General features: G+C 39.6%; 1 protein-coding gene across 1 annotated transcript; it reads right to left on the bottom strand.

Moving 5' to 3' along the window:
- Positions 1–4,571: 4,571 nt before the first annotated feature.
- On the bottom strand, positions 4,572–19,126 carry LOC135464074 (proton-coupled zinc antiporter SLC30A2-like). The gene is made up of 9 exons (XM_064741559.1): positions 19,028–19,126; positions 11,279–11,340; positions 10,594–10,704; positions 9,925–10,071; positions 8,722–8,875; positions 7,506–7,758; positions 6,313–6,418; positions 5,798–5,932; positions 4,572–5,067 (listed from the first exon to the last, which is right to left on the bottom strand). The coding sequence occupies exons 1-9, from the start codon at positions 19,069–19,071 to the stop codon at positions 4,922–4,924; spliced, it is 1,158 nt and encodes a 385-aa protein (XP_064597629.1). The 5' UTR covers positions 19,072–19,126; the 3' UTR covers positions 4,572–4,921.
- Between the last annotated feature and the right edge of the window lie 3,084 nt (positions 19,127–22,210).

A 22,210-nucleotide genomic window follows, 5' to 3' on the forward strand; every position in this document is an offset into this window, starting at 1 on the left:
AATACAGCTGTTAACAGTTTGTTTACAGTTAACCGTCTGCATCAAAAGATCATGACAGAAAAACACAAGTGAAATGCCTACACTGGGAGCAGTCGGTTTTAAAGTTCTAATTAATAAACGTACTTCAAATGAAATGATAAAAATATATATTGTACGACACCATGTAACTGGAATATAATTTATATCCAAATAAAAAGTATTTATTTACTTATTTATTTTATTTTATTGGTGTTTTACGCCATACTCAAGAATATTTCACCTATTTGGCCTATTTAACTCAGCCTTTTCGCATATGATTGAGCAAATTTGTGCAACTTTGTAATTTGCTTTCAGAGACAAAACCACATTGGCTGACTTGATCAATTTCAGGACTAAACAAAAGCGCAATTTTATCAGTCTACAAAGAATAACGTCTCCAAGATATGTCTGAATAAACACTTTGAAAGCACGCAAAAACGTTGAAGAATTACAATATACGACATGTCGTGAAATTAAGAAAATAGAAACAAGTGTTATCAAACAGTGTTAGAATCAAGGCTGCCACATGATGCACACTGGTATTACATTTTAACAACTATGTTACATAACAGTCTATGTAAATCACTGAATTTCCGTCATCATGTAATAAGGATACATTGTTATTTATACTGTAAGCAAATAACAGTAAAACGAATATAAATTGTAGCAAGATGTTTAATAAAACATTGAGGCATTTCAACAAGAGTTGCATAGCTTTGACTACCAAACACATATAATGTGGTATTTGTGAATACTGCATTAAACTTAATTACACATTTGATTTGTGTTTTGTATAACTCGGACATAATATTTCACAACCACACAATTTATTAGCTAGCCTTACTGATCACAACGATGGATGTAACAAGACATTTCCCTCATTAACTCATCAAGTAGCGCAAATCGCACAAGAATTTCAGCTCGAAAAATACAGTGATAGTTGCGTGATAGAACGAAATACCGGTATATCTATATATTGTAAAATTTCCCTAATTCCTCAAATTTTTCGCATATGAAAGAGCAATTTTTATTGCCATTTATCCACATTCTCAAACTGATTTTGGAGAAAAAACAGCAGTCGTTAGATTGACCAATTTCAGGGCTTCACAAAAAGTCTAATTTTTATCAGTCAACACAGAATAAGGCCTTCGGAATATGCTTGAATAAACACCTTGCAAACATGCGAAAAAGTTGAAGAATTACAGCATGTGATTTGTGGTAATCATAGTCACACGTATATGGCCACACCAAGTTTAGTTGTTGTTTCATGGTAAGATTTATGTGATTGGTGTTTTACGCCGTACTCAAGAGTATATCACTTACTCGGTGGTAGCCAACATTAATTGTGGTAGAAGGAAACCGAGCAGAATCCGGGGGGAAACCTTTAAGTGAAGAATAAAGGTTTTAATGTCAGTGGAGGGAATACAAATGAAAAAGAACAAAGTAAATCAGCTGATTATTATGGCATACTGTTTTCCTGTTGAAGACATATTTTACATGATTGGAAAGCGGGGAAAAAAAGAGGAAAAATCATTAAAATAAAAAACATGGGGGTCTCACAAAATAAAAGGATGGATTTTCCCTTTTTCCCCATTTTTGCATTTTTTAAACAGTCCACACACCAAATAATGCACGAAATGAAAATGGTCTCACCAAAAGTCACAGAGCGACCTAAAACTACCGATGAAGTCCTGAACTTCAGGGGAGTTCTCGCTGTGTCTGTGAACCTATTTAATGAAGTCCACTTCCTTTAATGATAGTTTTCCTTTAAAATCCATTCAGATTTAGCCTTTAATTTATGTTAACTTTAAATAATTACGTACACGGTATGAAAATACAAACATGACAATTAAACTATTAAATGTAATAAAGAAATGTTACACACTATCACCAATCAAAACCCACTTATGTTAACTTCAGTTTTATCGGTCAAAATGTACACAGATTGACAAGATTTCAATAAGTTTGAAATTTAGCTGTGGAACTGAAAACTAATATATGTATATATTTGTTCATTTTCCTGTTGCACAGTCACTGAAGATGTAGTTTTAATATAATGTTTGCACGTACTGGCACATCCAATCTTTTTAAATATTAGAAATTTAATTAGAAAAGTCAATTAACCTTTGAAAGGGCTTTAAAAGTTTAACATCTCAATCTATATTCAACATTCAGAATTCAAAGGAACGGGGAACTCTACCACGCCTTTATTATAAACAAAGCAGCCCGTGAACGGTTTTCTTCTTTCCTTTATCACGTCGTCACAATTATCAGTGAGTGAGTGAGTGCTTGGGGTTTAACGTCGTACTCAACAATTTTTCAGTCATATGACGACGAAGGAATCATTATGGTGCATGTATGTGTAATGTGCCTCCTTGTTGCAGGACGGATTTCCACCGCTCTTTTATTCTGTGCTGCTTCACTGAGACGACTTACCGAAGGCAAGTAAGCTGCCCCGCCCGAGCCATTATACTGATACGGGTCAACCAGTCGTTGCAATATCCCCTTCATGCTGAACGCCAAGCGAGGAAGTTACAACTTCCTCTTTTAAAGTCTTAGGTGTGACTCGATCAAGGATTGATCCTGGATCTACCGGTCCCGAAGCGGACGCTCTACCAACTGTGCTATCCGGGCCGGTCACAATTATCAGTATATGTGTGCTCACAAAGCACCCCACTCATATGAGGTACACAAGCACTGCAGCGTCACAGAGGAAAACGATCTGTTCTGCTGGGATTTGGACAGTTATTGGTAGCTCGATCGTGTCTATGGAGTTTCTCACTGGTCCAAGCATGTTATATAGCCATACGACACATGAATATGTATATGTAATGACACATGAATATGTATATGTAATGACATATGAATATGTATATGTAATGATACATGAATATGTATATGTACCAGTACGTACATAATGCATTAATGAAGTATAATCCAATGAAAGTGTATAAGTACCACAGCACTTGCACTGGCACCAGGCAGCCATCTTGGATCTACTGAAGACGATTTTCACGATCTCTCTCGGAGCAGGCCTTCCTCTCCTCATGTAGAGAAGGGTCCGAACAGTTCCGAATGGTCTGTTGTGGACAGAATAGTGTTGAAGTAGCGCCGATGCCTTTAGCTATTTGGCCTCGTGAAAATCATGAAATTCTTGTCTTTGAGATCCAATATGGCTGCTGGGGCAATATAAAATCTGAGCATCAAATGAATATCAGTATAAGATATACAATGAATAATACAAAAGTTAGAGAGATCAAATACATGCATGCTTATAGAAAAAAGCACTAGCTGCTTCAGTCGTTAATATTAGGCCTAAATGTACATACGTTATTCAGCCTGTTAAGTCTATAATGAGTATTACCCAGAATGCCACATTACCCAGAATGCTCCTAATCGCACCAAGTTCCGGAATTTAGGTGTAGAACACACCATTTACTATTTTGTCTATATAGCTGCAAAAATTACTACTATGTCTAGGCATTTAAGTACAGAATTAATTATTTAAATACTTTCACCATATAAAGCTGCAAAAGTGGCATTAAGTTCACAAAGATAAGTATAAACAACACAATACTGAACACTTTGAGCGTTTAACCGAACCCTAAAAGGGTCTCTTCAGCAGTTTCTCCATGAAGTCTGCTTAATTTCTTATCAAAAGAATTAAGTAATGGCATCAAAGTATCTTTTTAGGGCCTTTATATGCTTCGATCTTGAAGGGTGGGTTTACGCGCCAAACTTCAGGGAAAATGCAGTAATTTTTTGTTGGCATATGTGGCCATAGATGCCCAGTGATGTGTGGAACTTTCAATATTATCCTAAAGATCTACAAATTTTTCTTCTAATTTTGATCTCTGATAATATGAAATTGTAGAATAACTTTTTCCTAAACCAAGCACCTTGAAAGGTGCACAAAAGTCATTCCATTGAGCTGCATAAAAGTGTAGAACCCTTTCATTCACTTTTACGATCATGAAATGTTGATCTTTTGTCTTTATGAGACAGTCCACCAACTCAGTTCAGGATCAGAATTCTGTCTTAGAGCCATTTAGAATCTGACTCTCTACAATCCACTCCATGAGTAGTTCACTTCACAACCACTTTCAGTTCTCAGTCTTTAGGATTTTAACACTCTACTGTCTAATATTTCACTTTCAGTATCACTCTCAGTCTTTAGGATTTTAACACTCTACTGTCTAATATTTAACTTTCAGTATCACTCTCAGTGTTCAGTCTTTAAGATGTTAACACTCTACTGTCTAATATTTCACTCCAATATCACTTTCAGTTTTCAGTTTTTAGGCTGTTGAGTGAGTGATTGATTTGCATCAGTCTTTTATCTAGTGCTGCTTCACTGAGATGCCTTACCGAAGGCAATTAAGCCGCCAAACCCGAGCCATTATACTCATACGGGTCAAGCAGTCGTTGCAACTATCCCCTTAGTGCTGAACGTCAAGCAAGGAAGTTACAACTTCCACTTTAGTAAGGTCTTAGTTGGGCCCGACCCATGATCTACCGACCCCGAAGCGGGCGCTCTACAAACTGTGCTATCAGGGAAGGTTTAGGATATTGACACACTATATCTATCACGTCCGCAAATGATCTCTTTCAGTTTTCAATCGTTAGGATCTTGACACTTAGGATCATCTTCACGTCTCAGGATACGGACACTGTCTACAGTCTAAACGTTCAGCCAAGGATCACTTTCAGTTTTCAATCGTTAGGATCTTGACACATAGGATCACCTTCACTTCTCTGGATACGGACACTGTCTACAGTCTAAACGTTCAACCAAGGATCACTTTCAGTTTTCAATCGTTAGGATCTTGACACTTTAGAATCATCTTCACTTCTCTGGATACGGACACTGTCTATAGTCTAAACGTTCAGTTAAGGATCACTTTCAATCTTTAGGATCCTGGCACTCCTTACAGTCTAACATTTCACTGACAAACTCCTCGATTTGCAGTGTAGACTCTGTGATACCATATTTCCTCTGTACCATGGCAGCTGCCTGTTTTAACACAGCATGAGGATCTATGCCTTTCTCTGAAAAACAAGAATCAAAGATGATTAAATATCAACTCTATATTAGAGGTCTATATTAAAGAACTAGTTCAAGTACATATCTGATCTGTATCTGTGGAATTGTGCCAATCATTTTAAGCTGTTATTTTATCTGCAAATGTCAAACATCAGAAATGTACATTGTGTCAGTGCTTAAGTTTTCATCTTTGAATGTCAAACCCATTACTGTTAGTTACCAATGGTTACTCAGCGACAGGATATCCAAATATATGGTGTCAATAAAAATAATAATCATACAAGGATTACTGACACAGTATATTTGCGTATCCTATCGCTGAGTAACCATATAACGTATTTACTCTGCCAAGACCCATCAGTTCAGTGCAGAAGACCGATGTATACGTCAATCTCTTCTGAGATGTCACCATTGTATTCACAGCCCATCAAAGGGGGATAACCTAGTCAGCAGACACATTTGACGTCGCCTGCGGGATTCGAGAATATATCTCTACCCCAAAGTGACCATTGTTGTCCAATGAAAAGGGACGTATTTTGTCTGATGTGGGATAAAAATTAAATCAACAACTTGAAATCAAATGTCAAAAAATGAAAAATATTTCAATAAATATTTCAGTATTTCACATCAGTACTTGATATCTCATGAAAAAGCATTTTAAGACCGGGACATCACACTGTTGTGAAAACACCAATTCATGGCTGTTGTGTGTTGGATATATTTTGAGCGACTTACCAACAGCAATATGAGCGGACAGAGCTGTTTTGGATATAGTGAGCGACCATACTCTCAAATTATGCACTTCTTTGACGCCTTGAATTGCATAAAATGACATTTTTACATCACTAAAGCTTATTCCCTTCGGTGTACCTGAAATCATGAAAAATATTGTTTCACTTATTCACGAGAAATTATCTTATTCCCTAAAAAAAAGGTCCTGACCCATACCAGATGATAATTTTTGATAGGCTACCTCGGGCATCAACTAGTTACTTTCACCTTCATATTTATGTTTAGTTTGACTTTGACTTTCAAGTTAGGATTTCTCACTCATTTTATGTTTTTTAATAAAACGTTTCACTTTAAGTTTCAATTCCCATTTCACACTCACTGTCAGGTTTGTATAGTTTTACTTTCACTTTCAAGTTAGATTTCACTTTCATTTCCATGTTTATATAGTTTCACTTTCACTTTCAAGTTAGCTTTCACTTTCTTTTTCATGTTTTTGTTTCACTTTCACTTTGACTGACCTTCCATGAGCACCCTGAGAATGTCCCTGAGAATAGTGATTGTTGTGACCAACACAAACGCAGAAAAGACAAATGTACAGATTGGGTCTGCTATCTTCCATGTTGGCTGTGATAAACAAAAAATAACTAATAATTAAATACAAATATTAAATACATGTACCGCTTATCCATATGTCACAGACAATTTGATGGGAATGATTTATTTATTTATTTGATTGGTGTTTTACGCTGTACTCAAGAATATTTCACTTATATGACGGCGGTTAGCATTTTTATGGTGGGTGGAAAACGGGCTGAGCCCGGAGGAAACCCACGATCATCCGCAGGTTGCTGAAGCACCTTCCCACTTACAGCCGGAGAGGAAGCCAACATGAGCTGGACTTGAACTCACAGCGACCGCATTGGTGAGAGATTCCTGGGTCATTACGCTGCGCTAGCGGGCTACCCAAATGAGCCACGGAGGCCCCCTGATGGGAATGACCATTGGTCAATCATAGTTTACATGCTAGATGACAAACGGGGTCAGGCAGCAACTTGACTAATTCTTCGGTGAATGAATATTCCTGTAATTTTAAACTTTCCGTCAAATTACAATGTCGTTCTTTTCTAGATAATAGTCCTGCCCCATGTTAAAGTCATGGTGCACAACAAACATGATACCCCACCCAGTCGCAGTGCCCCGACACTGGGCGCCTCGCCCACCCAGTGGCAGCCCGCCGACGCTGGGTGCCACGTCCACCCAGCTGCAGCATACAGACGCTGGGGGCCACGCCCACCCAGCCGCAGAACGTTGACTCTGGGCGAAACGCCCACCCAGCCGCTGCCCGCCGATGCTGGGCGCCACGTCCACCCAGTCGCAGCACACCAACACTGGGCGCCACGCCAACCCAGCCGCAGAACGCCAACAATGTGTGCCACGCCAACCCAGCCGCAGCGCACCAACACTGGGCGCCACGCCCACCCAGCTGCAGAACGCCAACACTGTGTGCCACGCCAACACTGTGTGCCACGCCAACCCAGCCGCAGCACACTGACATTGGACACCACACCCAACCAGACAAAGTACACCGTCACTGGATGTCACACCCAAACAACCACTGAACACCAACACTTGGCATCACACCTAATCATCCACAGTACACACACACTAGATGTCACACTCAACCAGTCACAACAACACAATGTCAACTTACTTTATAAAATATAATAAATGAAGCTATAAGAACACCAACACTCTGTATGAGGTCCCCCAAGACGTGAATAAACGCTGCCCGCACATTAACATTTGTCTTGTGTTTTACTTTAGGAGTAGCACCACTCTCTTCTATACAATTCTCCACACTGTGGCTGTCTCCGTGAGAGTGTTCTCCTGAGCTGTGGGAGTGTTCTCCTGAGCTGTGGGAGTGTCCGTGACCGTGAGCATGCTGGTGTAATGTTAGGCCCATTCTGTTCACAAAATAAAACGATGCAATTAGTGTAAAAAAAAAATAAAGAAAAAAAAAACATTCAGCCAATTTTGCCAGAAAAACAACAAGTGGAAATTTGTTATGTGAAAGAAAGAAACATTTCGGAGATCATAAAAAAAAAAAAAAAAAAAAAAAAAAAATAGGGGGCCTCCGTGGCTCAGTTGGTTAGCGCGCTAGCGCAGCGTAATGACCCAAGAGTCCTTCACCAGTCCTGACTTGCCGTGAGTTCAAGTCCAGCTCATGCTGGCTTCCTTTCCGGAAGTACGTGGGAAGGTCTGCCAGTAACCTACGAATGGTCGTGGCTTTCCCCTGGGCTCTGCCCGGTTTCTTCTCACCAAAACGCTGGCCGCCGTCACATAAGTGAAATATTCTTCAGTACGGCGTAAAACACACCAATCAAATAAATAAATTTTTAAAATATTTCAGACTGAACAAAGTGTACAGTGGAGTACAGATGTTTAGAACAAAACATTTAATAAATATTTATTTCATTGGAATTTAATGACCTAATGAACAATATTTCTCTTTAGCGACACTTTATTTTGTGTTTACGGGCAAGCCGACACTGAAAAATCCAAAATTAAAATAAAACTGATAATCCACCTTTTTATTTTGTACGACCTTGATATATTTATGATTTTTCACGTTTATCAAGGAATTCCGATCAAGAAAATCTGTCTTGAGTAGCAAAAAAGTACTGGGATAGTCCACATTTCCAACAAATTAGAGGATTTTTAAGTGTTATTTTCATTTTAAACCCTCCTCCAACATTGAAAACAGATTTATTCTGGCCATAAAACACTAATTTAAACTGATATGGCCTCATATACATGTTAACAGTTTGGTCTACACATGTACGTGGGCAGAACGGAGTACAGGTGAAAATCACTGCAATCAACCGACAAGCATGGTGTCATCAGGTGAAGCGTTTATTGTTACTCACACCAGGTTGACGACAACTCCACAGGCAGCTGTAATCATCATGATCGTGGCGTCTATTTCGTAATCTTCCTCTACAATCCGCAAAATGGCCACATACACCAGGATTCCCGTCACCACCCAGATGAACAGGACGGACACCAGCGCTCCGATGATTTCTGCAAAGCACAACACAGTAACTCAGTAATTATGCAGAAGAATTGTGCATTTGCCATGCCTACTTATACATCTGTCCACCAGCTTCCGTCAATTTGTACATATGTGGAAAACGTTTGTACATATGTGGGAAACGTTTGTACATAAGTGGAAAATGTTTGTACATAAAACGTTTGTACATAAGTGGACAACGTTTGCTCATAAGTGGAAAACGTTCGCACATAAGTGGAAAAGTTTGCACATAAGTGGACAACGTTTGCACATAAGTGGACAACGTTTGCACATAAGTGGACAACGCTTGCTCATAAGTGGAAAACGTTTGCACATAAGAGGAAAACGTTTGCACATGTGAAAAACGTTTGCTCATAAGTGGACAACGTTTGCTCATAAGTGGAAAACGTTTGCACATACGTGGAAAACGTTTGCACATACGTGGAAAACGTTTGTATAACTTCAAGACAAAGTCACTGATTGCTTTTGTATATCATGTGCAATAGGTCAAATGGATGTAAGATTTAATCAATATTTAATCAAATATGTTTTGTCTTCGTTAAACTTTTTGTAGGTGGACTTCATTCTTTGAGCAATTCGTGTTATTACAATCATGGTTATAATTTAGTAAAGGACCTAAAATATTTCCCCTGCCTGATTTTGAGAAATATTTTGTAACGTTTACTTGCCTTTAAAAACGCGGTGTATTGGATAAAATTTTATAACATTTACTGTACTTTCGTTATCATCACTTTCATATCACCACTTTTGTTATCATCACTTTCCTTATCACCACTTTCATTATCATCACTTTCATTATCATCCTTACCATTATTATCACTTTCATTATCATCCTTACCATTATTATCACTTTCATTATCATTCTTACCATTATCACCCTTGCCATTATCACCACTTCCATTAGCATTACCATTATCACTATCATTATTACTACAACAATCACTACCACATTAACAGGATCCTCATTGGCGAAATAGACTGTGCTTTAATTCGGGCACTAAAGGCCTAAGAAAACAGAACTAAGAAAACCATATTTTACCTGCGCGGTACCAGCCAAAACTCAACTTCTTAGTTGCTGGCCTCGATCCTAAGTACAGTGCCAAGAGACTGATCATAAAGCTGGCGAAGTCCGTCAACATGTGAGCTGCGTCTGACAAAATGGCCAAGCTGTTACCAAGAATACCTCCTGCAATAGATGCCAGACCACATATTTGTTTGTATAAATACTTAGGTAATGGATTTGTGTTTGTATTATCATTCTTCTAGTTTGATAAATATGAAAAATATGCTGTTGCTAGGCTTAATAATAACGTTAACGATAACTGAAAAGTCAATAGGTTAAGGTCACTGATATTGAACAGTGTTCATCCCTATGATTTATGGAATTTGTTCAAGAGATCTACAGTATCCAATGAAAAAGGTATACTGCATGGCTGTTATGACCTTGAAAAAAATAGATCAAGGTCATTGTAAATGTATAGTGCTCTGCCCTCATGATTTAATGAAAGTGTAGCATAAGATTGGTGTATCTGCCTTACCTACCGGAAGGTCAGGAGTAAATTATTAACTGTATTCTATTCTAGGATTTCAAGTCAGCGAATGTGTTGAATTAAATTGGGATAAAACGTTTTTCGTTTACAAGACTTGTGCAGAAATGGTAAAAATAAGACAAACTCTAAACAGGCTGACCAAGCAACGTCAGTGTTACCTAGAGCTTCTCCCACCATGAACACCAAACACAACAAACTGGCGATTATTAAAGTTCTCCGCGCTTTGGTATCAAGCCTCTTCTCGCTGACGTTGCCATGACAATGCTGACCTGATAACCAAGGAAAACAAAAACTGCAACAACAATATTACTACACTTTTGTCATTCAGAGAATATTCTAGTTAAACTTATTTTTGACTGCCATGCTTGACTAGTATATCTTATTGGTTACTGAAGAATATTTCACTTACAAGTATAGGCCTACGTCATGCGTTTGACCGAGGTCAAGGTCGCACGAAAAGGGAAACAAAACAAAACATGGAAAGCTATAAATGCATCTAGTTCGGAAGCAGAGAAAAAACAGTGCAGCCGAAACAATACTCATATGTTATAGTTCCTTTGTACTAAAGGTGAAATTTTCAAAATTAAGTTTCAGGTCTTCGCTTTATTCGCTTATTTCGTTGCGCCGTCAACAATGTATAGGTGGAATACATTATGGATGCTTTGTAACATGTAACATGTCCCAGACCAAACAAAGGAATGAAAGCATAAATAAACAAAAAAAATGGTTGTTGAACGTGAACAACTAAGTTTAGCTTTACAGTATTATTTTTTCTTTTCGGCCACGGTCAACTGAGACAAAATATTCTATGTAAAACAGGGAGAAAACAATAAAAGACCATACCAGAGTTTATGACGTCACCATTGATAGCACCATTCAGTTCCGGGTCAATACTGTGGTAACTTCTGATCAGATCATGAAAAACAACAGTTCTTTGAATTACTTTAAGTGATATTAGAGACAACATTTAAACACAATTACACGCTAAACACCGGGGGCAAAAAAGTCTATCTAGTAACCTGAGTACAAAGCTGCACTGCCGAGATTAATTTATTTGACTAGATTTTTACACCGCACACAAGAATATTTCATTCATAAGTCAAAGACAAGCACTATGGTGGTAGGAAACCGGGCACAACCCAGAGGAAACCCACGACCGTCTGCAGGTTGCTGGGAAATCTTCCCACGTAAGGTCGGAGAGGAAGCCAGCATGAGCGGAGCTTGAACTCACAGCGACCGCATTGGTGAGAGACTCCTGGGTCACTGCGCCGAATCGGTCAAGTAAGACAGTAATGCCATCGCATAATATAGTCTTCGCCGGTTCTTGAAAAAGCAAGACTTCTGAAAGTCTGAAAACATCTGAAAGCAAAAATCTGAAGCACGAAAACTCACTTCGGAAAACCTGGATTTTCGATTCAAAGGTTTTCACGACGAAGAGCCTGTGGACAAGCATTTATTCTATTGACATTTAAGAAAACCCATAACGGTACATCTCGGTAATATGCTACAGATGTGCGACTTTTATTTTCCTATCGTATATGTTTGCCTATAATTCATATGTTTCACTGCAACGTAAAATTCATAATTATTATCGACATCAAGGCAAGGAGACAACTACAGCGCAAGCATAATACAATCCGAAGCCAGCCAGAGGCAATTATTTTATAACCCTGGTCCGATAACGAGAAGTTGTTCGTTATAATTAAATGATTGGTCCACACATATAGTATCTATATGACCCACACATCTTTGCGCACTTACCTGGCCCCCGAAGCCAGTTCCATACACATCAATTTTCCATGTCCATTCACCATTATGCCACTATTTATAGATAACTTACATCCAGATAAATCAATAACTTATAATCACTACTCAGGCAGTATGGTACGATTACCACGGGGCCTGTACGAATATATAAGCCTACGATGCCCAGACAAACGCATTTGTGGTGCGAGATGACAATGGTAACTGACGCAGAATTCAGGACAACATCTTTAAAACATCGGAGTGTTTTGACTTTTATAGGGGCTTTATACTTCGGTTATACTGCACACAACGTACCGTGTGCAATAAACTGAGATTTAAAACCCGTTTTCGGAACTGTCTACGTGGAAAAATATGGGATCCGTGTGCAATCCACGCTGTAATTGCATGACGCCTTATCAGAGTTTTATCATTTTAAGATTAGAATCATGGCATCGAGGCTGGCAGAATACCTCAAGTTCGAGGGGTCTAGCATAAAGAGCGACGTATTGGGGGTTTTCCGCTCCAATTATATGCAGTCCAGACGCTTGACCCGATTATCCCATACAAGGTCAAGTGCCCTGTTCTCGCTTAACATTTGCGACCCATATACACAAGCCGGGTCAAAGATTTCTAAAAACAGTTCTGTCTTATTAATGGTACAAGACTTGTGAACTACGAGTTTGAAGTAAGGTCACAACTATATACAGAAACAGTGACGTAATGAATTAATTTGAATGCACCGCTTTGGACCACTCGGGTAATGCTCCCAATGACTGCTTACGTCATTTTCACTCCGGCTGTTAATAAATCTATTTGAACCACGAGGGTTTCGTTATCACACACACCTGTTATACTTATAGATGAAGGTTATAGGGAGTCCTTTACTAGCTTGGGGACTGTATCATACAATACTGTTCTCGATATTAGAATCATCCGCCATTTATTTATTTATTTGATTCAAGTGTTGCACCGTACTCAAGAGCATTGTGGTAGGAGGAAAACGGGCAGATCCCGGAGAAAACCCACGACCATCTGCAGGTTGCTGACAAAGCTTCCCACGCACGACCAGATAGGCAGCCGGCATGAGCTGAGCTTGAACTCGCGGCAACCACAGCGTGCGGCTCTTGTTATTGCGCCGCTCTGGAACGTTAACCACCTCGGTCACGGAGGCCCCTAATCGCCCTTAGGAGCCGCTCTGGCCCATAGCTTCACACATGACGTCACTAATCCGTGTGTTTAGCATCCACATTTCACACTGAACCTTTAAGACAAAATTTTACAGTCCTATTTATGGAATGCAAAAGCGGTCAAAAATTACAACCAAGACCTATTCACTATCAATCTGAATTTGTCTTCCCGATTGACGAATTTCTAGCAGCAAAAATTCAAAACAATATTCTAATGACTATTCTTATTCCTACTGTTGTCCTTCCCATGAACAGTCACTTGTGTACTGAATAGTCTTACTTCTTAAATGAAATTCGGACTTGATATAAATGTTTGTCTTGGGCGACAACGGATGAATGAATGAATGATTGGCAACATTGATACGAAATCTGTGCCTTGAGGACTGATTTTTATGTTTGGTTTGAATATGCATGTTTTACAGATAAATATAAAATGTCTTGGTTTTAATATCACGTTTGGCATGTCAACTTGAGAAAATTGAGCTAATATTCTGAATTTTGTTTTTGATTTTTTTTCTACTTTAGCATTCCAAACATATCAGGCCGTTCAATAATAGTAACGGCCATATTGCAGCGCTGTGGTTATATAACGTCCAAGAATTTAGGTGTCGTAAGACTTAAGTATGTTCCAGTTAATAAAAGCAAAACTAATTTCCAACACAACTACACAACTACAACTAAAATAAGAAAAGAGAGCGGGAACACGTGGAGAGCATTTTCGCTATACCTGAGGTCATCTTTCAAAGACTCTAGCATTTTCAAGGAATCGCCAGTGGAGAAGAGAAAAATAGTCTCTGACGCTGTGAAGGTTTTGACTACATATATTTTACAAGGACAGATCCTATGCCCAAATATCTACTTCCACTTAGATGACCCCTACTATACTGCAGTCACCAGAGATTCGAATATATTCTTATATAAAGCCTTCAACCAATATGGTCCAGGTCAATAATCGCAAGGTCAACTTCCAAACCACCATTCAACACAACAACAATAAACTAACATAGGATATAAAGATAGAATCCAGAATGGATTCACGCATAGAAAAGCAATCAAAAGTTTTCAATGATGACTAAAGGACGTCAAGAAACGCTCCAGATGAATGAACTTTATCACTATCGAAACAGTGTATATACCTTGCTAGTTTGTGTAGTTTTTGTTGTTGTTCATCAAAATAGTTATCTCAGTCAAATTTGCGCTTTGATTGTAACTGTTCATATATCCAGTGTAGTGATCTATATCACAATAGGTCACTTATCAGACACGTATGTGCTTCTCAAAGCACAATTCTACAGACCAAAGTTTAGATAGGTATACTACTTCCCATTAGTATCGTATTGGGCCAAGACGTACAGGGAAAGGTCTGGACAGCACCCTGCGGATGGTCGTGGGTTTCCCTCGGGCTCTGCCCAGTTTCCTTACACCATAATGCTGGCCGCCGCGTATAAGTGAAATATTCTTGAGTGCGGCGTTAAACTCCAATCAAATAAATAAATATTGTTTCAAGACTGGTATTAAAAATTAACTCTTTGAACTCTTTTGAACAATGGGCCCCGTAGTTGCCCGGATATGCGAAGGATTTGATGAAATGTGATATCAGAACGGCATATTTGTCATTTAATAAAAGAGATAGTTTTTGCTCAAGGGAAAAGCTACTCGTACAACGCACGCGCAAACCTGCTCCTAAATCTAGACATGCAACTTATAAGACTAGTATGACAATGCACACTGACCGAGAATAAAGTGTGTACAGATGTGCATATCACATGTGATATATCCTAACGGGTAAATGTGTACGTACACGATGACCGTGTAAACATCACTGCTAGTGCGATAACGTTCTAACGGCATGAATTGACATGTTGTGAAACAGCCTAACTCGTACAAAGTTCACAGTATCCTGACCTCCATGATGGAGCCTTGTTGCTAATTACTGTATTTACTGTAAACCTTCACACATACATAAATATGACCAACACCCTCCCACTACAGCAATACCAACAACAACAACAACAACACCTCCCCCCCCCCCCCACCACCATCCTACACAAACTTTCCCAGATTGTTCCACTTTTGGACATAGTGGACGTCTTTGCTAAATATCATGCTGGCATGAATTTCGCTGAGTGAATAAACTAATGCACCCATGAACGACCATGTGTAGTCAAAAGATCTCTTTGTGTAAATAACTCTGTATTTCAAAATAAAAAGTGACCCAGATGCTAATTTGAAATCAATCTATATACCGGTACCGCATCCTATTAGTGAATGATTCTTGACTATGGCGTTAAGCAAGGAACAATTAAACACACATATATACCGGTACGGTAAAGTGATAAAAGTACTTAACTAGGCCGAGTTACTATCTCAAATTAATACTATTAATAGGAAAACAACAATTTGATCGTGTTTATGAGTCAACAGAGGTTTCATATCGTGGCCCCCCTCATACTCATTAAATTGGCACGTGTGGAGATAAAACGCCTTCCTCCTGATTATGACTCGCTGGACATACCATAATGTATCTATTTATTTATTATTCATAGTACTTAGTTTCACCATTACTTTGCTTATACGTGTATATCGAACAGTACGAACAGGGTCTTACAGGCAATGGTTAAACTGCTGGACATGACATGCCACAAAGAAGCCAACCAATATCTCCAACAAGGAACTTCTTTCCATTCCGATTTTGCACATTTTGTGTGTTATCTTGAGTGCCGACATTTGCATACAACTCATAGATCGCGAATGGCGTTCCATTTAAGCCGACAGTCAAGAAATTCAGTTCCAGAATAACCTGAAATACCAGCAGTCATCAGTTTTTAGTTCCGCAGAGAAGATAGTCGAGTTCTTTTGGCATGACGCTCACTAACTATATACACAGAGAACTTAATTTAGCCCCGACCCAACCTCCCCTACTCCCACACCACACCCGGTTTCACTTTGGCGATTTTGTACACGTGCGATTGATGTTCTCTGTATCAAAAAGAGTGTACAATGTGATTGGGTGTAAACCACGTGACCCTTTGGCTAATGAAAAACGGCAAAGTGCTTGGAATTCATGTGTTTTAATGATAACAGATGCATTTCTGTCATCAATGGTTTTGATGTGAAACAATCACTTTACAAGTTATGGTTCTGAAGTGGACGGTGTTGAAGCAGTGGTTGAAATCACACACTAAAAATGTCATATGCTATCTATTGTAGTGTTTTACGGTAATGCAGGGTGTATCCGGGAGTGTCTGGATGACGGCCTCTAGACGCTCAGTCAGGGGAAGTCGCTACCATTCCTCGTGCAAAGCAGCTTCCAAAATGGGCCAGGTGGATGCCTTGCTTGCACACGACGACTATAGGGTCCAGGTTGGGAGCTGCCTTGTTCGAGGAATGACAACGGCTGTGATTGTGTGTGATTGTGTGTGTGTGTGTGCGTGCGGGAGGGGAGGAGGGGGAATCCCTTGTTCACACACGACGACTATCTGGCCCAGTTGGGAGCTGCCTTTCTCGAAGAATTGACAACGGCTGTGATTGTGATTGTGTGTGTGTGTGTGCTTGCGGGGGGAGGGGTGGGGGGGGGAATGCCTTGCTCACACAAGACGACTATCTGGTTCAGTTGGGAGCTGCCTTGTTCGAGGAATGACAACGGCTGTGATTGTGTGTGATTGTGTGTGTGTGTGTGCGTGCGGAAGGGAGGGAGGAGGGGGAATCCCTTGCTCACACACGACGACTATCTGGCCCAGTTGGGAGCTGCCTTTCTCGAAGAATGACAACGGCTGTGATTGTGTGATTGTGATTGTGTGTGTGTGTGTGCTTGCGGGGGAGGGGGGGGGGGGGGGGGGAGGGGGAATCCCTTGTTCACACACGACGACTATCTGGCCCAGTTGGGAGCTGCCTTTCTCGAGGAATGACAACGGCTGTGGTTGGGGTTGGAGGGGGGAGGGGAGATCCCTTGCTTGCACACAACGACTATCTGGCCCTATGGGATACCGGCGGGTTTTTCTTCCCACAATTGGTGGCGCTAGTGGGAATTGCGACTTACACGTCACGTCTTTTGTTGCGCGACGCTAAACATGTTGCGTGCTGCTGTTTCATCTGTGACGTATTTGATCTAGCCATTGTGACATTGGGCTGTTGACGCTGCAGTGGAATGTCCAGCGTCATTGAAATGACGTAATGCGTCCCACTTCGGGACTCCTGCCGGTATCCCATTGGGAGCTGCCTTGCTCAGGAATAGAAGCCACGTCCATTTTGAATAGCTTTTAAATCAATATCATTTGACGTATACCATTGTTGGTGTGGAATAAAAGGGCATTGTATTTACTATATATATATATATCTATCCTCAAAATCAATCAAAAAGCACATAAAATTATCTTCAATGACATTATGGCGTTAAGCCATAATCATTCATTCAATGACATTATGTTTCCTCTCACCATAACGCTGGCCGCCGTCGATTAAGTGAAATATTCTTGATGTATGTGCTTTAAAACATTTACGGTGCATCAACCACTGACGTTATAAATGCTCTACATTTACCTATTGATCCTGTATTAAGACAAAATATGTATCTTAGTTGCGCTTTGATTGCAACTGTTCATGTATACGTGGTGATCTTTCGACTACTAAAATATCTCGAAATACAAACTCGTCGGCACACAGTGGGGAGGCTGGATATTTTTTAATTCCGTGAGGTCGCGCTAGTGTAAAGCAGGACCTCGAACCCTTGTTACGCCAAGAACGGTTTGTAGCGTAACGTCTACACTGTTACAATGTATCAGTTTCTCTTGTATCGTCGTATTGTTAATAATATGACGTCATCATGATGAGCTGGGAAAGGAACATTTCACGTCAATAAAATGACGTCAAGCTCCTGCTGCCGCGCGTTTGACAGGTTCCCGTTTGCCCAGTGTGACCTGAAAATTTTTCTGATGTGATGATGAAATGAGGCGTGTAGAGCTGATTTGATGGAATGGTTCAAAACTTGTCATTTGAGTCTATACGTCATCGCTGGGCGACTTGACTTGTTCTTGTGTGACGTCAAGTAAGGCAAAAGTAGAATCGCAAGATCCGTAACATGTGCCAAATAGCCACTGATATAGGCCTATACCTCTGAAAATGGTTATAACTTAGGACAACAATCCAGATTACAAGAAGGGCCTATACCTTTACTTAACCTGAACTACATGTAAAGTACAGCATTCACTGAACGGTCCCTCCTCCCTACCACTCTCTTTAATTTTTTTCGCACATATAGTACGGTTATAAATAACAAGATGAAATTAAGTTTTGACATTTCTTCGGAAAATATATTGGTTTCAATGAAGTATAGAGTAAAAACCGGGGCATACAGTTCGTGCCTTAAAAGTGGGATGGGGTCTGTGTCGATATAAGCATCAAAATTAAGTTTCTTATATACATTAACTATAACAAATAAATATAATCAGCATAAATACCAGTGATGTAAAGAAAACCGGAAATGATTATCGCCATCTTTTCTTGTCTATTTTTCTTTTTTTTTCTTTTTTTTGGTAAAATTTGATTTGTTTTTAAATCGGGCAAAAACCTTAAAATCTACATCACCGTAACAAGTAAGTGCACATATTCCTCATAGTATAGACTTGCTATAAAGTTCAACGAAACAGTCAGTGGATCTTACCTGTTGGATTCTGTTAATTGTATTAGCGAACCCTTTTCCTCCATATTTACCCAGGTGTAAGTTTGTACCTGTTTCTACCTGTGCGAGTCGTTTCCGTGTAATGTTTCGGGTTGATCTGCGCTACCACCCATCGACAAGGCCCTTATAACCTCCCCCTTCCCCACCCCCACATGTAAGTGAGAACCTCAGCATCTGCTATAGTAAAATCCCGATGTTTTCGTCCCTTATGTGCATCACGTAGAATGAGATACATTCGCAGTTGTTTAAACTGCATGCGATGTCAGCATGTAATGTAAATCAGTCAGAGTGGATCTAACATTATACTCACGCGATTTAAGCAAGCTAATTCCAAGGAAAACTTTCCTTTTTTAAACGTGGCCAAGTCGTATAATTAAGGTAATTACAGGTGTTAGCCCCGTGACCCCGTATCAGAGGCAAAAATTAGGGAGGTGTGCAACAAACCTAACACACAGAATCTCCCCTTAAGTAACGTGTGCATCACTGATATGGAAATATACTCACTGGCCTTTACAAGTTTCTTGGTACATGTTCAAGGTGAATTACTAACGATGCAGGAAAGTAACAGGTGAACGTATTATACAAACAACAAATTACTTAAAATGTGACATATACCATATTCTTGATATGGGAATCTATCCCTTTCAGACAGTATACTTTTCTACTGAACAACAACGGTCACAATAAATATTACTGAGGTATGTAACAAACACTGAGGAATAATGTACGGCATTCGTGAATAATGAAACAAACATTGGTGAACAATGTAACAGACACTGGTGGACAATGTAACAAACATTGGTAAACAATGTAACAGACACTGGTGGACAATGTAACAAACATTGGTGAACAATGTAACAGACACTGGTGGACAATTTAACAATCATTGGTGAACAATGTAACAGACACTGGTGGACAATGTAACAGACACTGGTGGATAATGTAACAAACTTTGGTGAATAATGCAGCAAAGTGCTTGTGAGTTTCTAAGTGTAAGTTTGGGACAGTACATGTAAGATAAATGAAGCTGGTAAGTTACAAGTAGCATTGTGATTTTTCCTTTGTTTACTTTCCTTTATTTATTTATCGTATTACTGTGATACGAGCGTCATAGACCGAGCATTCTCCAAGTCCTAACGGACATTACAGGAGAGTGGGAATCCACAAATGTCTCTGTCCATGGCCGGGTTTGATCCCGCACCTTCTGGTCCACATTATAAATTATAAGGTATTGTAAAACCAAGCGACCCCGTGTAAACTCTTCAAGACGACGGTCATGCGGACATTTGCCATTTTGCTCGCGCCTACCAGCGTTATTCGCGCGTTTGAAAACACTAAATAACATGGACAGCAATACAAAGCTCTGCTTCACGGAGGAACAAGTCGGACAATGCGTACATGCTATGAATTATCTATTAATTTGACTGGTGTTCTACGCCGTATTTAAGAATATTTTCACTTATACGACGGCGGCCAGTATTATGGCGGTAGGAAATTGGGCAGAGCCCAGGGGAAACCCACGACCATCCGCAGGCTGCTGGAAAATCTTCCCACGTACCGCCAGAGAGGAAGCCAGCATGAGCTGAACTTGAACTCATAGCGACCATATTGGTGAGAGGCACCTGGGTCATTGCGCCGCGCTGGCGTACTAACCCCATCGGCCACATGCTATGAAGATTGTTCCGTTCATACTATAATTTTCGGTTATTATTAAGTTTAGTAATCAGAACATGCTAAATAGTATATCAGACACACTGGTACCGCTCTGGGGCAATACCAGCTACAGGCCTGTACACTTACTTATTCACACGGGGTCCCTGTGTTAAAGGGTCAGTTTTTTCTACATCTTATTTCATGACAAGACCCGGGCACGCTTAAATCAGATTTAATTTAAGAGATTAATTAATTAATTTCTAACACCGAAGTGACGCACGTGGAGCATGTGGGCAGAGCATCAACACAAACCTACTGTCAGCATACACTTTGTGGAGAAGAAGCAGAGGTGTGCTGTAGCTATATGCCTATATATATATATATATATATATATATATATATATATATATATATATATCATATGAAAGACATTTAAGCAACACTTAGACACAAGTGGATCGTTGTTTATAGACCTACACTATGACACAAATCGCATCTTCCTCGGACACGACGGACTGCGTAGCTAATCTAGCCAGGAATGTATACTGTTAGTGTTTCAACTAACATATGTCAGCCAGTGATCATTACCCTTGTCATCAGACATTTACTAGACGTTGAAAAGGTGGGAGTGACATCATTTAACTCGTTGTCTATTTACATTTATATATGCCTTTCAGTGTAGCCTATAACACAGCGAGGGCTTGTTTCATTAGGCCTGACCTGCTCCGGTTGTATAGACCTGAATTTTTCTCAGTTATAAAGTTTCTTGTATGAACGCCCCCTTGCATTCGTTGATTGTCTTATTCAACGAGGTCAATGAGATCATGGAAAGTCATTCTTAAGAATGCCGGAAATTTGTACATGCACTGCATTCTGAATAAAAAGACCCCGGCCTTGGTGCTACTTGATTCGGAAAACAATACATTACAGATATCATATATGTATACATTACATATATATATGATATATGTATATCATATCATCACCTACATAAGGTACCAAAGTGGATGCCGACTCCGTTCTCAAGCCGCCTTGTATGGATTTGTATTTTCCAAATGTTATGGATTAGCAGCGACGAAATATTATTTTATTGGGAAAGTCAGATAATAGTTCACATCAACCACATTGTCAGCAGACATAAAATACACACTATACCAATAAAATCAACCAAATGGGAAATTCATGAGCATAGTAAATATCTTTACCATCAGACCAAGAAGATTCATCATTCGTACTTCATAATTTATCATTCGTATATATCCATGCAGATATCATACATTCGCGAGTCCACGCATGCGTGGGTTCGACCTCCGTTTCCTTCAATTAAAACCAAGACGCAGGAACAGTGGGTCATCTAGGTGAAAATCCTCCAACAAGATATGTAGATCTAGAAGTAAATGCCTTCACTGATGAAAGGTTTTATTATCGTGTAGTTAATTTAAATTATTAGATATATTTATTTGATTGGTGTGTTAGGCCGTACTCAAGAATATTTCACTTATACGACCGCGG

This window comes from Liolophura sinensis, chromosome 3 (assembly GCF_032854445.1).
Source record: "Liolophura sinensis isolate JHLJ2023 chromosome 3, CUHK_Ljap_v2, whole genome shotgun sequence".
Lineage (NCBI taxonomy): Eukaryota > Metazoa > Mollusca > Polyplacophora > Chitonida > Chitonidae > Liolophura > Liolophura sinensis.

What these genes read in the sequence shown, in the direction of transcription:
- LOC135464074 (XM_064741559.1), bottom strand. Translation starts at nt 19,071, where the DNA reads ATGGAGGAAAAGGGTTCGCTAATACAATTAACAGAATCCAACAG. An exon ending in TGGTGACGTCATAAACTCTG is followed by an intron (nt 10,705 to 11,278) that starts GTATGGTCTTTT and finishes CTTGGTTATCAG; the next exon opens with GTCAGCATTGTCATGGCAAC. An exon ending in CATTTATTATATTTTATAAA is followed by an intron (nt 6,419 to 7,505) that starts GTAAGTTGACAT and finishes TGTTTATCACAG; the next exon opens with CCAACATGGAAGATAGCAGA.